The sequence below is a fragment of the Opisthocomus hoazin genome, chromosome 32 (assembly GCF_030867145.1).
Source record: "Opisthocomus hoazin isolate bOpiHoa1 chromosome 32, bOpiHoa1.hap1, whole genome shotgun sequence".
In the NCBI taxonomy this organism is placed as follows: Eukaryota; Metazoa; Chordata; class Aves; order Opisthocomiformes; family Opisthocomidae; genus Opisthocomus; species Opisthocomus hoazin.
In genome coordinates, this window is record NC_134445.1 from 4102773 (window position 1) to 4125792 (window position 23020).

Below are 23020 nucleotides of genomic sequence, written 5' to 3' on the forward strand. Positions count from 1 at the left end.
AGGGGCAGCCCAGCCCGGCCCGGCTCCCCTACCCCGGACCCTCCAGGCCCGCTGGAGTGAGAAGAATTCCTGGAGGCCCAGGCGTCACCTCCGGCCCCGCCACCTTTGCCGTGGTGACCCTGCGGCCTAGCGTGGGGGTGCAGGCCTGGGGGGGCCCGGCCGCGGGTCTGCGGGAGCCCCCTCCCCAGAAACAACCCACGGACCCCGCCAGACAAAGCCGGGAAACTTCTCTGGGCTTTCACTCGGTGCCGGTGTTATTTAAATCGCATTTAAACATGGGATTGCCCTGGGACTGCTAAGCCCCCGTCCCCGGGCAGGAGGCTGGCAGGAGGGTTTACTGCAGAAGAACACAAAATCCCGCGGTTAAAGAGGGAAAGAGTTGGCGTGGGGAAGTTTTTAGGGTCAAGTTGACACGGAGAAGCTGTTTTTCTTTTTGCGCTGTCAGTTTTTGTCACAGTGTGAAGAGCAGAGGGCGCCCGGAGCTCAGAAACGCTGGCGAACGACTCCGGGCCTTCTGGAGTTCTGTCCTTGCCCTGGAAGAAGCGGGCAGGGATGGGCAGGGATCCCCTGCACCCTGGCAAGGCCCGTGCGAAGCTGGCATCAAGACTCCATCCTTCCTCGAAACGCTTCAAGCACGGAACAGAAGGAAGACAGAAACAAGTGCAAAAATAAATACTGATTTCCCCCTTCTCTAGGCAGCGGATTTCAGGCTTTATGAGGTCTCCTCTGAATCTCTCTGGCTGTATTTAGGCCCCCAAATTCCTGTCCTCTTTGCTATAGGCATGGGAAACCGTGTGATCCCTTCCTCTCTCCAGCATCCTTCACACCCTGATGAATCTCCCCATCTCCTCCCTTCTCCCTACATCCTACCTGTGAGCGGTCCCACTTTGATTAAGCCACATGAATTTTTGCCCTGTTCCTCAAAAGCCAAGTGTTGAAATTTGACTGTATCATCAACCTTTTATCTCATTTGTGGTAATCACAAATGATGGGGCCTGTGGGATCCTGGGAACTACAGGCTTGTCAGCCTGACCTTGGTACCAGGGAAGATTACGGAGCGGTTCGTGTTGAGTGCACTCACCGGGCATGTGAAGGACAACCAAGGGACTGGGCCCAGCCAGCACGGGTTCATAAAAGGCCGGTCCTGCTTGACCAACCTGATCTCCGGTCTATGGCCAGGTGACCTGCCCAGTGGAAGAGGGAAAGGCTGTGGGTGTTGTCTACCTGGACTTTTGTAAGGCCTTTGACACTGTCTCCCACACCAGCATCCTGGAGAAACTAGGTGCCCATGGTTTGGATGGGTGTGCTCTTCGCTGGGTAAAAAGCTGGCTGGATGGCCGAGCCCAGAGAGTGGTGGTGAATGGAGTTAAATCCAATTGGCAGCCGGACACGAGTGGTGTTCCCCAGGGCTCAGTTTTGAAGCCAATCTTGTTTAATATCTTTATCAGCGATCTGGATGAGGGGATCGAGTGCTCCCTCAGTGAGTTTGATGCCAAACTGGGCAGGAGTGTTGATCTGCTTGAGGGTGGAAGGCTCTGCAGAGGGATCTGCACAGCCTGGATCAATGGGCCGAGGCCAACTGTATGAGGTTCACCAAGGCCAAGTGCCAGGTCCTGCAGCTGGGTCACAGCAACCCCATGTAACACTGCAGGCTTGGAGAAGAGCAGCTGGAAAGCTGCCTGGGAAAAAAGGACCTTGGAGTGCTGCTTGACAGCCGGCTGAACAGGAGCCAGCAGTGTGGCCGGGTGGCCAAGAAGGCCAACGGCAGCCTGGCCGGTATCAGGAACCGTGTGGCCAGCAGGAGCAGGGCAGGGATCATCCCCCTGTGCTGGGCACTGCTGAGGCTGCACCTCGACTCCTGTGTTCAGCTTTGGGGCCGTCACTACAAGAAGGACGTTGAGGTGCTGGAGCGCGTCCAGAGAAGGGTAATGAGGATGGTGAAGGGTCTGGAGAACAAGTCTTAGGAGGAGTGGCTGAGGAAACTGGGGTTGTTTAGTCTGGAGGAGACTGAGGGGAGACCTCATTGCTCTCTACAACTACCTGAAAGGAGTTTGTAGTGAGGTGGGGGTTGGTCTCTTCTCCCAGGTAACTAGCAATAGGACAAGAGGAAATGGCCTCAAGTTGCATCAGGGGAGGTTTAGCTTGGACATTAGGAAAAATTACTTTACTGAAGGAGTGCTTAAGCCTTGGACCAGGCTGCCCAGGGCAGTGGAGGAGTCCCCATCTCTGGAGGGGTTCATAAAACGTGTAGATGTGGCACTTCAGGAGATGGTTTAGCAGGCATGGTGGTGGGGGGGTGACAGTTGGACTTGATGATATTAGAGATCTTTTCCAGCCTTAATGATTTTATAATTCTGTGAATCACAGGAGCAGCCAAAGATGCCTCATATAAATGCTCACGGCCACCTCATTGTTTGCATGGAAATGCTCCACTTCAGTTATTTTTCCACAAGTGCTGTTCCACGGCAGAGCGTTACCCAGCACAACACACAGCAAAGTATTTTCTTGCTGCAGAAAATGCAGTCGTGGGCGAGAAGGACCACACTGGCTGTACTGCAATGCTTTGCCACCCTTCTTCAGAAACAAATCTCGCACCTGCCTTTTGGGCACAGCTCGTCCCAAGGAGCAGAGATCTGTCACAACAAGATGCTGCAGGTGGGATTTCTCTCCGCTGAGAGCTCTGGCAGCCGGGACTAATCAGCACTTGGGAGCTGGTGGAGAGAGAGACGAGTTTTCACCTCCCAGCGTAGGCATTAATTGAGGTCAGGTGAATGGCTCTCTAGAGGCTTTTCTTTTTCCCATAGACTCTGGAGAAAGCTTAGTAGGTCAGGCTGCTCTCCAGAGCTACAGAAAACACCCTCTGAGCCGGTACCTTACAACACTTCCTTACTGACACTTCCTTGTTTTTTAATCCTTTGGCCACTTAAACCAAGTCTGAGAGAGAGCAGGATCCTCACCCAAGGAGCCGTTTGGCCCTCAGTTCTCAAATAATTCTCACGTGTGATGCCCATGTTCAACCCATGTGCATTTTATTACTTTGTGCAGGATGTGTGCCTTAGTCACAACCAGAGAAGGGACAGCCCGGTCTCCATTACAGCTTCGGGCCATGCCACGTCATGCCCTAGTCTCCTTTATGTTTTCTCTTGCAAGGGGACGAAGCACCAGCTGTGCAAGCAGACCTGCCTTCAGCTGTCCTTCAGTAAGGAAACCTCACAACAGCAATAACAGTTTTGCAACAATTTATTAGCAATGTTCAGAGAAAATACAAAATCCTATTTACAATGAAATCATAGGAATGGCCAGACAAAAGGAGCAGGAGGATACAGAGCCAGTGTCCAGGCGACGCAGACCTCAGATAAAGGACACCCACACAGAGGAGGAGAAGCAGCCCTGCACCTCCCCTGCACAGATGGCCAGGGAGCCCAGGAAGAACATGCCTACAGCTCTATCCCACCCCTAATCCTGTGTTACTCAGCCTCACGAGGATTCCACCTCTCTGAGCACGTAGCTGTCACTCACTGCTCCAGTCCACGTGCTTTCCCTGGGTCTGGCTTGGGTGGTCAGCACAGAGGAGGGACCAGGACACATGCACGAAGGGAGGCCTGTGGAGCAATGCGGGAGGGCAGCAAACCATCCCCACGCCAATGGCCTGGAGAGGAGCGGGTGCCATGCAAGCTTGTCCCACGCAGGAGCAGAAAGCCAGGAGGCAGCAGCAGCTCAGGCAGCAGCAAAGTTACTCCACACCAGAAAGAAAAAGAGCGAGAGGTCCAGAGTGGGCTGCAGATCCGTGTTCTCCCCCCCAGGTCCCAGGGCGTGCAGGGCCAGTTTTGAGAAGTCCCCGTGCAGAAACGAGGGCTGCAGAGCTCTGGTCTGGATCATCCTCCAGAGGAGGAGTTTTAGGACAATTTTAGAGTCAGAACTCATCGTGCAACTCCAAATACCCTCCTCAAAAGCTAGAGAGCTGAAATACCTACAAGGCCTTTTGCTGTGAGCAAAAAAAGGCTGCACAGCCAGTCTGCTAAGATATTTCAGAAGTGCCTGCATGGGTCTGAGCCAGAAAATTCCCTCTTTAAACTCCTATTTCATAAACTTTTAGGGCGCTTCCCATGCTGTCCCCTCTCCCAGTTCTGCCTGCTCAGCAATTCAAGGCCCTTGTTTCTTCTCTGTAATGCACTACAGAAATCAGTGGGTCGTGAACTTAATGGTGTCATCACCTGATAGTCTCCTTTATCCCTAAAAAGATTTTGGCTTTCTGGGTTTTTTGGTTTGTTTGTTTGTTTTGGGGAGGAAGGTTGTGCTCCTGTGTGATCACGGACAAGGTCAGTGCAGCCACGGAGGGGCTGAAGCATTTTTACTCTCCGCACAGTAACTTTCCTCTGCCAGGCTCAGGGCATCAAACACGTGTGGCCAGAGGATACAACATGTGAAGGGTAAAAGCCAGGGCAGCAGCAGAGGAGGAATGTGTGGTAAGGAGCATTTTGGCATAGCCTCTCGCTAACATGCAGGGATTGCTAGCGGCAACTCAGTGACGCACTTGCCCTGGCATTCCCAGAGAGATTGAAGATACAGGTTTCTATCAGCAGGAAGGATCACTTTCTAAATAAGAGCAAAAGGCCTCTTATCTCCACCTGGAGCTTTACAGTTAGAAATTAGCCAGCTAATCCCCAAACAGGGGAATGTCAGCAAGGGGAAGATGGAAAGTTACCTGAGCACTCAGGGGCATCCAGTACCCTCACTGACATCCCCATTTGGGAGAGCAGGACTAGAAGATGGCCAGAGTGAGAGGAAGAGGCAACACTGGAGTTTGCTACAAAGCAGTGCCCATTTTGAGCAACAGGCACTTACCCTGGCCTCGGTCTCTGGGTAGTAACCACTTAGGACCACTAATCTCAAGCAACCAAGATAATTCTGTGAAGACATCAGATCCTTATGATGGGTCACAGGATCTCAGCCACCCATTTCCCACATCAGGAGGTGCCTGGCTTTGCATGGGCTCTGCAACTCAGCCTCCTTCATCTCTTCTTTGCCAATAATCCTCACACAGGGTCACAACCCTCCCAGGTGAAGAGCCACCCTTCAGACAGAATATGTGTCCCCTTGAGTGGGGAGGTGAACCCACAGCTGATGGTCCTGCTATCCCACTCTGTGAAGGGAAGAAAGTACGTACTCAGCCCCACGGCCACATGTAAAGGATGCAGAAGGATTCTTCCTATAGGGGCATTAGGGATGTCCTCAAAGAGACTGCACATCCTGAACAACAGGTTCCCTTGTGCCTGGAGGACAGATTGCTGGGACATCCAGGCTACGTGATCCCATGCTCTGCATTTTAAAAGCAGGCACTATCAGTATTATTTCTCTACAGAGGCCACAAGGCTCCAAATGAATGCAGGAGAGAAACAGGGGGACGAAAGGATTTCGCTAGCCTTTTTCCTTTGTTCAGTTGTTTTTCCTCCCAGGAGCCTAGTACAATTCCCTACACTCCTCCCTTTAATGTTATTTTCCCTTTGCAGAGCTGTTCTCAGCACTTCAACACCCCATGATGTGCAGGACTCAGACAGGTAACTCTGACAGCCTCTGGGGAAAAGATCTTGGTCTCATGCCTCCCAGTCTCTGGTCTGGTTTGATCTCAGTAGGAGTGGAGAGAGCAGAAGAGACAACACTTAAGCCCTGCTTCGCTTTCTGGGTCACAAAGGCCTAACAGCATATATACAAGCTGTGGAAGGAACCCAGGGGCTTTGCTCAGCTGATTGAATGGAGCCTGCTAGTGGGCCAGAAACGGTGGTTTGTTTTTGTTTGTTTGTTTTTTTAAACCTCTTTTAATATTTTTTGAACATTTGCATCTTGCCAGCAAAGAGAAGATACTGCTTTGCTGCACTCACTCCTGACTGGAGCCAAAGAACTGCAGGAAGAAGGAGAAGATGTAGATGATGTCCAGATAGATATTGAGGGCTCCAAAGATGTATTCCTCTGGGTTCAGTGAGTACCGACGATTCCCCATCAGCATCTGGGTATCAAATGCTAGGAACTGTGAGGAAAGAGGAGGAAACTTGATGACAGTCACATGGAGATTTGGCATGGGGAGGCAAGTGCTTTAATGACAGGAGTTCTCCCGATTGCTTCACTGTGCCCAGAACGAAAATGCAGCCACTTTCTATGGGCTGTAACCACAATTTAAAGGCTCAGAACAATGCATTGAACAAGCTGTAATTTTCCTCTTCCTTCATTTCACTCTTGATGGTCAAACCCTGAGCCTAACTATTGCTCCAGGCCTGCTTCCTTCATGCTTTGTCCGTCCCAAATGTGTCCCAGGATCAGCTCCGGGGCAGTTCTCCCTGTTCCTCCTCAGCCAGTCCCTATGTCTTATTATTCCCAGACTTCCCCCAGTTCAGAAACACTGGCCAGGTAACAAGGTGACCTGGACCCAACATGGCATTGCAGCAGCAGCACCACCAGAACAATGAAGACTCTTTAAAACCCAGATCCCGGGCAGGAGCAGGGTCTGCAGAGCTGCCGGCAGAGGTAGCCAGGCCCAGAGGCGACCTAACACCTTTCTGAGGTACAAACACGACAGTGCAGGGCAGATGTTACCAGCGAAGCCATCACAGTGGGAGTGCGCTGCCCAGCTCGCCTGCAGGAGCACAGCACTCACAGGAACAGGCATGGGCTACAAGGCAGGCTGGTCGCCCAGCTGCAAGAAAACCTGCGCCTTGTGGCATGACTTCAAGCCTAATATCTGCTCCCATCTCACCTTTACTCGCTCTGTTAACGCAGCCTGTGACAGACACCTTGGCACAGGGCTCTTCAGGGTTGGCAGGGCATCTTTGCTGTCGCCGGGGGCCAGCTGACACCTCTGCCCTTGCTCCCCCGCTGTGAAGAACAACTGATCTCCCCAGACATTGTCAGGCTGAGCTGATGAGCCTGACACAACAGACTCCACCAGCTGAGGTTCTGACTAAAGTTTATGGGGTAATTCTAAGATGTTTAGCCTACTGTATTTTACAGAACAGTCTTTAATTATGAATCACAGAAGAAATATCTGAGCTCACTTGAAATGACTTTTATAGCTAATAAATGAAATTGCTCAACTGTTCTTATTCACAACATGCCCAATGGGCACCGCCTTGAACCCCAAGGTAGCCCTCCTCCTGACCCCCACCTCCAGGCAACGCCAAGCACCTTTCCAGACAACTCCCACCGCTGAATGGCAAGCGCGGCACTGCCGGGACTTGCTCTGGGAAAAGGCTCACAGGAGGCACTGCTGGGGAACAGTCGAAGGAATTAGTCAAGCCTTTTCAACTTTCCTTGGAGGAGCTGCTCAGCTTCAGGGCTTTTCCTGCCTGCGATGAACCTGCCTAACACCCCTTAATCCCAAACCGTGGCCTCTCACTGTCTTTCTGCACTTCTGTTTCTGTTAGTCAAACTCATACCCAAGCCTTGGCTCACTCCCCGTCAACTGGCCCCGACTTGACATTGCTCACTTCTGCAGCCTCGTTTCATCCCCAGGCTCCCTTTGAACCCCGCAGTCCAGCTCCTGCTGCTGTGCCAAAGCTTAGTCCCTGCTTTTCCCCCTCCTTGTTGCCCTCTCCCTACAACACTTTCTGCTGTTCACACCTAGTATTGCGCATACAGCATGGGTTTGCCAATCGCACCATGCTCGGCACCAGCACTGTCACGTACACCAACACCTTCTTGGGATGAGGCTGAGGTCACTGCAATAATTGCTATTCATGAGGCATTTGAGGATGTGGAGCTCTCTGCAATCCTGTGACTCGCTCTTCACCCTTCCCCAAGCACTCTTCAAGGTTAAAAGTATTTACTCCTTGCTTAGTTGCTTTTTTTTTTTTCCTACCAGCACATTCCCAGGCCCCATGACCACCACCACTTACCATAGTAAAGACAATGGCACCAAGCAGAGCATAGATTGCGTGGAGCCAGGGAACCTAAAGGGAACAAATCCATCAGTCAGTACCTGGGAGAAAACTGGTTAATTAGGACTTGACACAGAAGAGGGCTTAGCTCTCATGTGGAGAATACAAGTTAGGGAGAGTGCTCTAATAGCTCGGGACAGACTTGCGCCACTTCCAGCTCTAACAGTTTCCAATGTGGACCTTTTCGTGGCAAAAAAAGAGGTCACCGTGCCTCAGTTTCCTCTCTCACAGTGGGCTTGGTGTCCGTTTAGCTCATAAGCTTCTAGATCAGGTACTTGTGTTTCCAAATAGCCTGCTTCACCACAGCTGCTGTCTCTGTGGAAACGTCTTCGCACTGTCCCGATGGAAACCCAGTTTGCAGCAGCCCTAAAAGGTTTTTATTTACCCAGATAGGGCTGATCCCACTGGAAGAAACACCAGATGCTTCCAAGAGCCAGACCCAGCTTCAGTTAACAAGCATAACTTAAATGTGTTCATCTGCTGGAGTCACAGCAGATGATTGACTGGATTTAAGACCAAACCTCAACCCCTGCTTGCCGTGGCACAGTAGCACACAGCGCAAATGCAGAAGTCGCCTGTGTTCCAGGAGGAGGTGCGGATGACTGGTTCAACCCAGAGATCCCTGTCTACCTCCCCAGATAGACAAGCTCATTACAAGGCTGCCACAAGCCATGCTTATCTTGACAAGCTGCAAGATAAGGAGCAGTCGTCTCAACAGTTTGATGGCCGCGGCTTGGCACTGCAAGCTGGCTTACCCTCACGTTTGCACAGGGGAGAGGTGGATCTCAAGCCAAGACAACCAAAAGCCAAGCTCCTGGTTTTGGAAACACCAGTCTGTGTATTTGTCCATTGTCAGACCAACTCCAGGCCTAGTACCAGTGGGAGTATCTCCTGCAGATCTGGCCCTTAACATATGACAAGTCCCCAGAGAAGCCAGGTAAGATGTGAAGGGTTTGGAGGTGACTTAAAGGCTGCTGTGATTAAAGCTGGGTGCCTCTGTCTTCAGTGAAAGCAAGCATTTAGGGTGATTAATGGTGGCTGCACAGCCCCACACACCTTGCCTCTTTCATTAGCATCTTCCAGGGTCTGTCAGGCTCTTGCCTGAATGTCAGCTCGCCTAATGACACTCCTGGATGGAGACCAGACACTCCATATTGCCACGCCAAACCCTCCATCAGCTGTGGTCACAAGCTGCTCCAGGACTCCAGATAGGCACAGCCAACACCAGCTGTGACCAGTGAGGCCAGAGGAAGGGGCTGGACCCACGCAAGAGGAGCTGGCAGCAGCTGGAGGAGCGATAAGGTGGTCACTCATCATCAGGACTTGTTCCTGGGGTCTGAATCACCCTCCAGAGGTGTTTATTTCTGAGAAATTTGAGCCTCAAAATGTAAACGCTGAAGGACGGTGCCTGGTGTGAGTACAGCCAGGTCTGGCCCGACAGGTACCCCGCTGCACTTGTCCAGAGTCCAAGTCCTGCCCTGAATCTGGGGCAAGAGCCCTGTATCGGGCAGACCAGCGCTTTAATGTGCTCACCACCCTGGTTTTACTGGAGAGGAAACTGAGGCACAAGCAGCTGATGTGACCTGCCGCGGAGTCACTACACAGCTCCAGGAACAGAAACCAACTTCCTCACGCCCCAGGCCAGTGCTGTCCTACAACCTGATATCTGATTGTACAACAACCAGGCAACAGGCACCTGGTCTTACTTTTTCTTTTTGTTGGCATTTCCACACATTTTTGGAGAGTGGGCTGGGACACCTCTCTCAAGCCAGGCCCTGGAGTTTGCCCGCATTAGGCTGACCAGCTCCCAGCCTTGCACTAGGACTGGTGGTACTGGGCGAGGAAGGAGGGGCGCAGGTCGTTACTCACATATTGGTAGGGCAGTATCACAGCCAGGATGATGCCACCAAAGAAAAGCACCATGAGCATCACGAAGAGGACACCCTGGCAGGAGGTGAAGTCAAACTGTGGAGGTAAAGAACATCATGTTACAAGTGCAGAGTGCTGAAACGGGAGGCAACGAGGGGAGCCAAACCTCCCCGTGTCCCACAGGGAGGGACTATCCAGCAGCACACCCAGCTTGCTGAGACGTGGCGATTGCTTCATCTGCATCTCAGGTCCTATAGCCCAAGCTCCATCTGTGTGGCACAGAGCCAAACATTTACCATATCCCCTTTGTTGTCATGGGCAATAACTCAGTACCCATCGCATACCTGAAATCCAAAAACCCATCATACACATTTGTGCCAGTGCCTTTCTGTATCCCACAGGCTCAGTCCTCAAAAAACCCCACCTTACCCCCATACATTAGCATCTTCCAGCCCCATCTGTACTTCTGACACATTTCTCACCCCAGCACCTGTCCTGATCTTCTTGTAACCTTCACTTTACATCCCAGCATCCCTCAGGTTGCTCCTGTATCCAGAGCCCTGCAGACTTGCCCCTCACACCTCGCCCCCAGCACCGGCTACCCCTGCGTCCTGCCCCTGGGAGACGCCTCTCCCAGAGGGACTGAGCAGCACAGACTCACCTTGCTCTGGAAGCTGAAGATGGTGACGGACAGACACACCAGGGCTGTGATCCCCAGACACAGAAGAACTGACTTGGTATTGTAGTAACTGCAAAATTAACAGCAAAACCACTTTTCAGTGTTTCCCACAGGGACAGGTGGAAGGAGGGATTGACAGGCAGAAGCCTAGCAGGGGCGTACAGGGAAAGCGTGAGTCCTAGGGGCACAAACAGCACTGATATTATCAATGTACCCCCTTGATGTAAAAGGGAAGGATAGAAAACACTAAAAAAAGACTACATGGGTTTTCCTCATGCTTTAAATAGAAGAGGGTAGGCAGGAGGGTATGTCCATGGCTCCTGGGAACTCATGAGCAGCGAAGCTGGTGACTTAGCATAAAAAAATCTGTCTGTCCGTGGACAGATGGAAGAGGGGGAGGATTCAAACTGGGAGGTAATAAAAATAGAATGACAAATGTCATTGCAACACAATGAGAAAACAGAAAGCTGCAGCCATTATTACGCTACTGATGTGCTCGCAACAGGGGTTGGAGTCTCAGAAAACTGGGGATTTGAACAGGCAGAGAGACAGCAGGCTTAGGTTACAATCATTTTCTATGTCTGACTACTGATTTTGGTTACAGCACCAGGCTCAGCTCTAAGAAAAGCCAGTCCCCACTTTCCCCTTCGGTTTGATTTGGGAGTGATATCACTGGTATTTTCCCCGAGCTGCTGAAGCTGCTACTTTCTTTGTCCCCAGCACACATCCAGCAATGCCCACTGGCTCATCTGCTTCATCACCAGGGACCCACGTGAACCAGGGCTGATCTTGTGAGCAGACTGTAACAGTAAAAACACAAGCAAAAGGGAGCAAGCTATAGACTACAAAAAACCTGAAACTGCTGGAAAAAACTCCTTGTCTGCCTCCAGCCCCATCTGCTAGAGTGCTGCTTAGTGGAAAAGGTGAGATCACAGTGTATGGTCATCCCCTACAGCCCATGCTTGTGGGTACTGCCTTGTCCCTGGCTCTCCAGTGCTCTCCTACAGGATCCAGCATAGCCAGGAGCTGTCCTGCACTGCCTCAGCTGTGACAGAGACCACCAAAGGTCTCGGAGAGCTTCTTTATAAAGTATCTTCAAAAAAGAAGGTCAGGCTTTGTGTGGCTACTGGAAAAGCTCCAAAGAGATCAGCTGGCACATACGTTTCAGAAGCAGGGAAGGTTTTTTTGCAGGAAGAGGCAGGACATAGGACCAGAAAACCTCCAGAGACCACATGCTCAACCTACCTGGAGAGCATCGCAGTGAGATAAGCCATGGAGAGTGTCTGGGAGGGAAGGAGAACCACATTACTCCTGCATTCATGTCCCAAGGAGAGACAGATTAAAACATTGCAGTTACAGTGATAAGGGCAGTGAAGCCTCTTAAACCAATGCTCAAGAGAAGCAATTTTTGCATAGTTTCTAATCCTCCAGTGATTAATATCCACAAGGCAGGTTAAAATGAGGGCAGGCCACCACCCTGCGAGCAGCTCCCCCTTCTCCAGCCCTCCACCCCGCCTGTACAGGACTCCAGCACTCTACCCCAGCTCCCACCACCAACCAGCCTCTGCAGGTGTTTTGTTTTAAACAGAGGCTCACTTCTTTCCTGCTTATCACATTCTCATTCAATTACAGCTCCTCAGCCCAAGTGCAGGGCAATTAAAGGATGAAATTCCTGCTTTCTGCAGGAATCCAGACCAGACCTCTCTCCTGCTTGGAGCAATCATGAAACCCCCGCTGGCTGCAGGGGCAGGGCAGACGCTGTCCAGATGTGCTACTTACAAAGATGCTCAGCAGGATCAGATTCCATGGGAAATACCTCCTGCAAGTGAAGAAACAGGGGCTGGTCAGCCCTGCCATGCGGAGGGCAGAAGGAGGTAGCAGCGCTGTACAACAGGTTGCGTAAGATCTGCCATATAATTAATAGCCTGTGCAGCAAGTGGCAGGGGTGGTGCAAGGGGACAGTCATCCTGTTGGGAATGAGAGGGCATTTGGGGCGCTCCTAAACCAAGAGAGCAAACATCCTTGTGATATTCCAGCAGCGCCCAGCTCCACTGAGAGCAAAGATGACCATCCTCTGCAGTTATTTAATGAGGAGAATTTGGAGCTACACAGTAATGTAATTTTTGCTGCAACCCAGATTCTTTTCCAGTTGCAATTTTAATGCTCTGTTGCAGCAACCCACAACTGCATCAGGCCTGAAAATACAGCTGCCACCTCAGTCCTTACATCCCTGCGTCAGCATGACCCCATCCCATTTCTGCAACATTGCTGTCATGCTTGAAACGAGAGGAAAACATTCATCCTTCATTTTACAGGGATGTTTCAAATCCAAAAAGGAAATATTTTACCTGGCTCTGGAGCAGCAAGCAAGAATCAAGTAGGTAACAAAGAAAACAGCGCTGCAAAGAAGAGAGAGTAGTTTAGGGAGGAAAAATCCAAGCATTGTGTGTCCATGCAGGTGAAAAGTCTCCAGCTGACAAGTCTCAGTGCTCTGCTGCACTTGTTAAAATGCAAGCACCATGCCGGGAGTTGAGGCTGGGTGGGAGGCAAGGCAGCTGCTACCCCTCACTGAGGCCGTTCTCTGCCCACAGCTGCCTGCTTCGCGTATGCCAGTCCTCAAGGTGGGACAGCACAAACATCCCTGCAAAACCCAAAGGATGGTTTTTGAGCAGAGCAAAGGTAGCGCTCAGGTCCAGGACAGATGGAGCACCCAGACGCATTTGTTGGTGACACCTGGTTAGTGCATGAATTGCTCATATGCAGGTGGCCAGGCTCTGCCCGTTTCCAGGCGCTTCCTGGCTTGGTGGGATCTTGACTGGGATTTCAGCAGTACTTGAACCGAGATCCACAGGGCTGGCAGAAGTGACTTGCTTAAGGCCAGACGGAGAGTCTGTGTTGGAGAAGGGAACTGGTCCCATGGTACTGCACCAGCATTCAAGGAAGAGTTCAACAGCAGAAGGATCCTCTAAGGTCATGAGGCTCGCAGACCCAAGCCTAACATGCTGTTGCACAAGCCATCCCCAGGTCACAGGGGAGTTATTTATCTCACATAACTTGACCCTTCAGCAAAGAAAAAAAAAAAAAATCCAGCAGCTGCAGGATGGTCTCCCTCTGCCCTGGACCTCACGCAGCCTGGGTGTTTTTCCACAGTGCTGATGGGTTATGGCACAGTGGGAACCTGCTTACCTGCTTTCACCCAGCGCCTGGGGGGGAAAGCAGCTTCCAAGCATGCCGATGGCTGCACGATAGCCAGTCACCTTAGGTCTAATAAATGAACGTGACGGCAAAACCCACGGGCCATGATAAATGCACCAGAGATAAACCTGAGCATTGCTCTCCCACGGGGAAACCAGGAAAGCTGGAGTGGGCACAGCTGAACAGATGGAAAGAAAGCACGTAGGGAGCAGAGCGCGCCATTGCAGTTGTCCATCTCCTTGGCATCTCTTGTTGCACATCTGCTCTTGCTTTATTCCCTCTGAACCATCAACCCAGCAGTAGGAAAACACACTAGGGCACCAACTACAGTTTTACAGAGGTGCATACAGAGTCGGGGCCTCTGTTCAAAGGAGATCCAGACCCAGATCAGGAGAAGCAATTGGAGATGCTGGGATGGAGGGAAGGGCTGGCTCACTGGGAGGTGAAAGGACAGACAAAATTTTAAGTCCCTCAGGTATAGAGCCTGCCCCCAGCTTGCCCAAGACACATTTGCTCCTACTGAAAGTTAGGAAGGAATAAATGCTAGCTGGCTGATGAGCTGACAGATGAACCCAAAGGTCAAATTATAGACCTGAGCAGAGCTTGGTCTTGTCTCCCTACAAGGCAGCGCTGCTGCCTCAATCTACCACCTGGCCAAGGAGGAGCACGTATTTTCCCTTATGAAGAGGGCATGCTGATGCCAGTTCCCTTCTTTTACTGCTATTTTGGGTCTTTTTTTCTAAGTTATATAAGCTGGTGTCTCATCTCCGGGCATGGACACATTTCATGATTTGGGTGTGAACTAATTAAAGATAAGTTCACAGAGTCTTGTTCACAGACAATTGCATCGCACACTCTGCCTGCTTAATTAGCAGCACTAATATAAGCGGCATCCAGGAAACCAGCACAACTGCAAATATACTAACGCAGGGAGGCACAGCCTGCACTACCTCTGAGCTGACCTTTCGGACCAGGCTTGACTAATGGATGGCATCCCAAATTCTGGGCACCGAGAGCAGCTCCGTGAGGAAGCAGGCATGACAGCCCACTCAGACATGGCCAAAAGCATCCAATACTTCCAAAGGCACCTGCCCACCTGCCTTCACCCTTCTTCACATCTATTGCATATCAAGGCATGTGATGAAAACCCAGGCAACCCTCTTGCTTTCAAAGGGAAAATCCCAAAATTAAGCCTCTAAGCCACCCTAGGCACCCTTTCAGACCTCACATTTGTGTTTCTGCACTGTTTTCCTGGAAGTTCCCCAGTTTTACCTGGTTTGCTCTGCAAGCAAGATTCATGTATTTACTTTGACCCTGGTTTGTAGAGCCTTTGTTTTGAGAGTATTTGGAGGTATCCAGCATCTCTCATGTCTCATACTCATTTAGGTGAGATTTTCTGTTTTCTCACCTCAGAGTTATCCATTAATTTCCCCAGCAATTCTTCATATGCAAGACAAAAATGTGTTTGGAAAGCGTCTCCACATCACCACAGCCAGATCCAGAGCTGTTTGGAGTATGCATGGCCATAGGAGAAGACAGAGATACTCACTAGGAAGCCCAGTACCAGGCAGAGTGTGTCTGAATGTACCCCTTGACCGGCTCGCTGCAAGACAGAGAAAATGGATGCTGAGCAGAAAGCATAAAAAAAGCCAATCACTTCACAGGTTGCTGCTAAATTAAACCTAGGAACATGCACAGGGTGATGCAACATAGGGTATGTGAAAAAAAACACAGCTGAATCTACCCAGCAGACTGACCAACTGGAAAGAAATTCAACCTGTCAAGTCGGAAGGACGGCCCTGCTGTTATCAGTTACACAGTCGGGCTTGCTCAGGGAACGGCCACTGCCTTCTCCGAGAAGTGATTAAGGAGCTGAAATTCTCAGGGTGACAGCAATTCATTATTTGTTCTGGAGGCAACGTGAGCCACACATGCCCAAAATGCTCAGTCATCCGAGCTAGAGGCAGCCGCTGCTCAAGCGCGGGGTATCTGCTTCTGCAAGGGGAGGTAACCCAGTCCCCGAAGGCGGTGTAGGCTGGGACTCGATAGCCTTGATAACTCCCAGAGGAAAAGTACAGCAGTCAGTCAAGGGCAAGCAGCCCAGGCCTCTTGGCTGGGGACAGCACCCAGAAGGGACGATGCACCATCCAGAGGACTCGTGGGCATGACAGCAGCAGTGCTGAAGGACCTCTCAGGGTTCCCTCAGTTTTGTTTTTCTATTGGAGCGTACGGGGAAAAAAATTCGGGTATCTACGTAACAGGCAACACCCTCAAGTAATGGGCAGTTCAGGAGCAGGTCACACGCAGGACAAATCAACCATTACTTCTACAAAAGAGACCTACCAGAAGGTGAAGAAAGCCACAATGGCAACAGTGACCAAGAGCTGGACCATCAGGATGGCATAAACCTGCAATGAGAGGCAGCGCATGGGTGACCCGCAGACTCACTGCTTCCCAGCCACCCGGGGAAGCCAGCAAAGCCACTGCAGCCAGGTCCCTCCGAGGCCTCAGAGCTGGTCTCCTGCCTTCACAGGGGAAGGCTGAGCCTGGAGAGACTTACCCCTTACCTTCCTGATGAACACTCTGCGCACATTCGTGTCATCCCAGCTGAAGGTCGTGAGCATCTCCGTGTCACCCGGGTAGCCGCCACTGCCATAGCTGGGGCTCATGCCTGAAGCAGAAGCCAGACAGATCAGCTCCCGTCACCCAGTTGCCTCCCCAGCCACAATAATCTGACCCCAGTGATTGACTACAGCTCAGGAGGCCCAGATTTCGAGGTTTTCTCATTGCATTGCTGTCCTGGTTTCGGCTGGGATAGAGTTAATTTTCTTTTTATTAGCTAGTATAGTGCTATGTTTTGAGTTTAGTAGAAGAATGTTGATAATACAGTGTTGTTGCTAAGGAGTCAAGGCCTTTTTTGCCGCTCACCCCAGCCCACCAGCGAGTAGGCTGGGGATACAGAAGAAGTTGGGAGGGGACACAGCTGGGACAGCTGACCCCACCTTGTCTTGCTGGGACACACTCTGCCGCTCCCGCTCCTCGGTAGGACCATCTCCAAGAGCAAAGTGGGGAAACCACTTCTGCAAACGCCAGCACGACAAGGACACCAGGGTTAAGTCCTGTCTGTGGCAGCATTGTATCTTGAACGTCAGTCAGAGGGCTCATATCAGATCCTTGCTCACCTTCCACTGTGTATTAAAGCATCCCCCAGAGGAGCTGTGACTCAGCACCTCAGTCATTCCCATCGGGAGCTCTGGTGCAGGAGGATTCCCTCGCTGCTCTGTAATTGCCTGAGCTAAGCTGTGTCCGCATCGTGTCTCACGTCAGTGGTGTGCACTTTCCTCTGAGAGAAGCTCGTTAGAGCCAGCTTTTCCAGAAGGTCCATCCCTGAATCTGATTTCCATGCAGGGAAACAGTTTAGCAGCAAGCCTGAGCAAGGGGAAACGACTCCAGTGCTGTTGCTGAGAGTACCTTCCCCAGAAATCATCGCACTGCACAACCCAGCTCTGCTTTGCTGAAGGCTCTGTAGTACAAGCTCTTGTTGCTGGAGTTTCCCTGCAGATGGGCAAGGAGGAAGGCTGGGCCATAAAGCATCAGTTTGCTCTGCAGCCTGAAGGGAGATGGAGGGAAATGTCGGAAAACCTCTGCCTGCCGGGTAGGCGACTGCCGACAGCCAAGGATGAAGGTAGCAGCGAGGATATCGCAGGGCAGGGGGCTGCAAGGAGAAACCCAGAGCAGCAGCTTCTCCCTGCTGAGGTCAGCTGCACAAGTGAGGTATAAGAAGCATCCTGCTCCACCTCCTGAGCCTCACACTCAAGAAAAAAATAAAACAAATACTGAAACTTCAGCTGTCTTAGCACATCATTTCCCTGTGCTATTTGCTTCTCCTGCAAATGTCACCTTCCATGTTACTAACAGTCTCCCTGCCTGGGTTTCCCATAGCATGAAGGCTTATGCGATTACACCAGCTATAGATTCATGTTCTTGCCTGTTTGACAGATGCCTGCCCTCCTTTGCAAAGCTTTTTAGCTCAGTGATACTCAGATCTTTCAGGCAAATGGAGGAAAGACCCTCTCAAACGCAGAGGACAGGCTGCCGACACCAGGAAAGCCAAACTCAAGGCCCTGGTCCTGGACTGCTTCTGTTTCACTGGGCAAAGGTTGCTTGCTCTTATCGCAGAAGCCTCATCCTAAAGATGCCCCCGGCAGGAAACAAATCTCTTGTGCTCTGCTGCCTAATAAATCTCTTGTGCCCTCTTCTATGCCCCAGTGGAGATGAAACTCCCGCAGTGTGTCCTCTGCGAGATCTGTCATCGCCTACGCAGGGCCGAGAGCACCTGAGGCCCACGTCCCTGGGACACTTCAGTGCCTCCTGCGTCAAAGCAATCAAGGCATCTAAACACCAAATTAGGCACCTAAAAGCCTCGGAGGAATGGAGGGGGTTTCCTCCTCCCTGGCTAGTGTCCCCAGCACCGGCCACCTCTCACCCATGGCCACATCTGAGGCAGGAAGACAGTGCGTCCCAAGCTCATTAGGAGAGAAAGCAAGCCAAAATACACACCAGTTCTCTCCAGCTACCACCAGTCTCCCATAAGCTGTTAGACGCAGCCCCAGCATGCCTCCCCCCAGACCCTGGCACAGGAGCCACAGCTTGCAGCATGGCAGAGGGCAGGGAAAGGGGAGAAGGACACGGGATCGGAAAGCACCAGCAGGGATCAGGGCACAGGACACAGCTGCAGAGAGGAAATCCTGCCAGGCTTGTCAGGGAGGGGATAAGGGATGACACATCACCTAAACAAGTCCTCCAGGATACCCAAAATACCAACGTCCTAACCCGTTTGGGCTTCACCCATCCTAATTCATCATGACAGTAGCACGACCCAGATGGTTGTTGAAGCAAGCTGTGAGGATGTTCATCCCCTCCGTTTCTGACTCCTGAAGGCAAATGAGAATGGGAGAAGTCACACACCACCGGCGTGTGCAGGCACACGCGTCTCAGGGGTTTAGTTTGCTCTTTCCCCTTCCCTAAACATCTCCATCCCTGCAGCTGCGACCATCCCCGCTGGATGGAACCGGTCAAAGCCCAGCAGAGGAAGATGACTGAATAGAGAGAAGACTCAGGAGCCATTAAATCCAGTCCCTCCAGCACTCTCTCCAGTTCAAGCTGTGCTGACTGAGCAGCTGGCCACCCCGGCAGACTCACTTGCCAGCCACTGCGTCCTGCATCCATCCCAGTGTGCCTGTACACAGCTGTTCCCCTGCACTGTGCACAGTCAAGCCTTTGTCCGCTGTCACAACCGAGCGGAAGGTGAACGCAGCACCCGGGGAAGAAAAGCTGTTTGTTTGCTGAGGAGTCGGCCACACAGACCCATGCTGGAACAATTCAGCCTTCGACTCCAGCCATGTTTTACCCTCTGCTGGCTCTGAACACCGGCTCACAGCAGCCAGACATCACTGATGCCGCGACACTGCTTTTGCCAGTTCAGCAGCTTCCTTGAAAGCCGGGGTTGAGCAGGAGGTAGAGGGGGGGCTGCTGCCTGCAGAGCCAGGAGCACTGCACTAGGAATCTCCCCAGCCCTGGAGGTGGCATTGCCTGGCGCAGCAAGATGGGAGAGGGTTTTGGTTTTTTTTCCCTATCCTGGTACTGGGAAGGAGAGCAGGGACAGGGCACTGGAGTTTAGTCCCACCTCTGGAAGGCAGTGTGGTCTAGTGGTTGGGTGAAGTGGCTTTTATGCATAGATATAGACTTATATGGCTTATAGCTACAGCTCTAGGGTCAGCCCTACCGTGGACCAAACTGGGCACCACATCCCTGGTTCACCTCTTCTGTACAAGCCTGTAAGGGAACTCTCTGCCCAGGGCTCATCCCGCATGCAGCCTCAGAAGGACTTACTGGGGTCGACGTAAGCCCAGCTGGGGTGGAGCGGGACCGATGGGGGAGGAGGGTAAGCACCAGACTTCATCCCTTCTCCTGCTGTTGCCTCCTCATAGCTCGGAGGAGCTGGTGGAGCCGTGGCATTGTCTTTCTTCTCCCCTTGCCCCTCGGTGCTGTGGGGTTTGTTGTTCACAGAGAGCTGCACAGAAGGAGGGTAGGGGAGAGAGATTAGAATGTAAAACCAGCATGGAAACCGCCCTGCAATGCGAACTTGACAGGGCACGAACACAGGTCTGGGCATCCCTCCAGTCGAGGAAGGGATCAGGAACTGGAAGGACACCCGTTAGCTCCCATGGGCTCCAATGGAGCCATCCCTGCACCCCGAAGAAGGAGCATCCTCTGATGTGATAGAGGGAGGAGATGGGAAAACACCTGACATGCTAAAAGGGATGAAAAATTATAGGCAACCGGGCCTGAGTGGAGACACAGCCTTGCCCAGGGTCCTCCGTGATGCCTCAGGATCATACGTAACACTGGAAAGCATCCAAATAATTCTCTGCTTTTCAGCCTACTTCTTTCTATATTTCCCCTTAAAAAAGAGCTTTCAGTTACTGGGCAGAAAATCCTCAACTCCTTCATTTCCACTTACACCCAGATTTTGGGGTGTTTCTCCTAGCCCCCAGGAAGTGCTCTGGTTTGGCCCTCCAACATTTTCTTCTAGCTCGTTCCTCTCTGCCCATCTAGACGCTCAGCCTTGCTGCTTCCCATAATTTCAAGGTGCAGCTGGGGGACCTGGGATCCCATGTCTTCCAACTGTGAAATCCCAGCAACGAGTCAGCCTCAGGCCACCTGAGAACTTGCTTCTCCTTGCAAACATTGTCCATTTAACCTTCTAGATCTTTGTCATCTTGGGATAAGCGATGAGGCTGGTATCCTGCCCTTGCTGCCAGCTCCGCGTCAGGGTTAGCATCCCCACGGATCATAGGGATGCAGGGCTAGAACCACAGAAAATCCACAATGAAGCCGATAGACGAACTAGCAGTGCAGCAGACAGCACAGCCCCTGTAAGGTGGTCTTAGAGTAACGGTGTAACAGGCCCTTGAAAATAAAGCCAGGGTACCAGGATGGGATGTGCACCCCGAGCAGATGCAGCTGCATCAGGGTAACTGTGCTACCTCCTCTCCCAGCTGCTAGGGACTGTCCTCACCCTGTCCTTCGTTACACAGCCCTTGGGTACAGGGTGGCCAACATCACAAAAGACCCCCAGAGATACCCACGGAGACACAAGAGAGATGGTGCTGCCTGCATCCAGGCAGCCTGCAGCTTTGTTGTCATGGCGATGGTGCACTGTGCTGGCAGAAGATGCACAAACACACACACACACCCCCCCCGCCCCATCTCAGAGCATCGGGGAACCCCAAAAACCCAGAGCTCCCTGGGCCACGACGGAGGTGCTCAGGGCAGGTGCCAGGTGCTGACAGCGGGGGACATGGGTGGGAAAGCTCCCTGACATCCAGGATGGCTGGAGGAAATGGCCACAGGTCCAGCAGCAGGGTTGAGCTCCACATCCAGCACCAGGAAAACCAGCCCCGCAGTGACACAGCCCTCCACCCCGTTCCTCTGCCGAAGACACCCCCATCGCAGGGGCCAAGGCACCAGGCTGCGCGCAGGTACCCAGCTCCCCCCTCCACAGCAACCGTTGTGTTCCTTACATCACCTCCCCTCAACCCACCTTCCCCCCTCTAAACATGCAGCAGTTATGCAAGCGGGACTCATCGGGCCAGCGCTGGCCTCCCACCTACCTTCCCCTGGGTCATGGCTCCTCGCTGCTGATGCTGCCGGACCCTGGGCGCAGCAGCAGGAGGGAGAGGGCCGAAGCCGAGCAGGAGCCTCCTTGCCAGGTCCCTGCTACCCGCTTTTCCGGGATGTCTCGGAGCTGGCTGCGGCTTCCCCGGCCTCCGCTGATGCTGTCACCTTCTAGCAACGTCCACGGAGAAACGGGCGCTGGAGGGAGGACCGTACCATTCCCAGCCTGCAGCACAGGGGGAAGCCGGGAAAGAGACAGCTGAAGCGGAGGCGAGCACAGCGATGGGGAGGCCACAGGGCCACTGCCGTGGGGAGGCCGCAGGGCCCATGCGATGGGGAGGCCGCCGGGCACCCGCCATGGGGAGGCCACAGGGCCCCCGCTGTGGGGAGGCCACCGGGAACCCGCCGTGGGGAGGCCACCGGGCACCCGCCGTGGGGAGGCCACCGGGCACCCGCCGTGGGGAGGCCACCGGGCCCCCGCCGTGGGGAGGCCACAGGGCCCCCGCCGTGGGGAGGCCGCCGTGGGGTACCACACTGTGGGGTGGGAGGCAGCTGCCCCAGAGATGCTGCGCTCGGGGCTGGGATTGTGAAGTGGAGGGAGAGGCGAAGGATGCTTTGCTGCAGCATCTCGGAGCTGACCGCGGGCCAGGGAGCAGCAGCTTCTGCGGGACCTGCTGCAGCCGGGCACAGCGAGAAGGGCTGTCATGGGGGCTGGAGGCTCCGCTGGGGCAGAGGGCAGGCCAGAGCCAAGCTCTGTAACATGAGAGCAGGAGGGAGGAATGGCACGGGGCCCTGGCTCCCTTCCTGAGCCTTTCCAGGCTTTGGGTGAAGGGGGGACAGAGACTATAAGGCTTATTTGCCCCACATGCGTTGTCTTCTCTGGACTGATGCAGCCCCACCTGGGGGGCACAGGAAGGGTCTGGAGGTGCCCCAGAGCAGCCAGCAGACCACGAGCACCACGCAGCCCCATCGCCAAAGCAATATTAATAATTGAAGCCCACAAAGGAAGAGGCTAAAAGGGGAGGTCCAGCTCCAAGCCCAGAGCATGTCCAAGGGAAGTGGCACAAAGTGAATGAGGTTTTTCCCCGCTATGGGGTGGGGAGTGGTGAGGGTGAGGGCACAGGGAGATGGAGACATCTCCTCTTATGCCACAGGCAGTAGGAGAGGGGAAAAAAGTTGTCCCTTGACATAGTGAAGTTCTTCATATGGGCAGAAAACTTGTCCAGGACAGAGAAAGAGAGTACAAACAGAGCACACCCTCTACCTAAACACATGGAGGGACAGGCTTGTGATGAGAGAGAGATGTCAGCAGAGCAGTCTTGCACTGTGTTCCCACAAAACAAAACCACAATTTCAGGCAGTTTTGGGACTACACTCAGGCTAGGAGCTGTGCCCCTACATCTCAGCTCTCCACATCCTCACTCCGGTCCTTCCCCAGCCCCTACAAGTCACTTATTGCTTGTCATGCCAGAAGCATGCATCACACCTCAAATTAGTTTGCGAAGTCTAGAATACAGGTACAAAAAAATAAATCAGCTTATCTGTTTACTCTGCCATGAAAAAAAAGACCCCGCCACATTTTAGGCTCCCTAAACAGAGTCCTAGAGAAGGTGAAGAACAGTCTGCCTGCCAGGAAAGGAGGCTGAAAAGACCATCCCCATTCGCAGCT

The 23020-nt window shown here is 52.7% G+C and overlaps 1 protein-coding gene across 1 annotated transcript; it reads right to left on the bottom strand.

Annotated features, from left to right (window-relative positions):
• Positions 1–3222: 3222 nt before the first annotated feature.
• FAIM2 (Fas apoptotic inhibitory molecule 2) lies at positions 3223–21582 on the bottom strand. The gene is made up of 12 exons (XM_009944582.2): positions 21348–21582; positions 19564–19744; positions 16239–16342; positions 16015–16079; positions 15221–15274; positions 12825–12875; positions 12256–12295; positions 11722–11759; positions 10459–10546; positions 9798–9893; positions 7887–7940; positions 3223–6025 (listed from the first exon to the last, which is right to left on the bottom strand). Exons 1-12 carry the CDS (start codon positions 21360–21362, stop codon positions 5876–5878), a joined length of 936 nt encoding a protein of 311 aa, XP_009942884.1. The 5' UTR covers positions 21363–21582; the 3' UTR covers positions 3223–5875.
• Positions 21583–23020: the final 1438 nt, after the last annotated feature.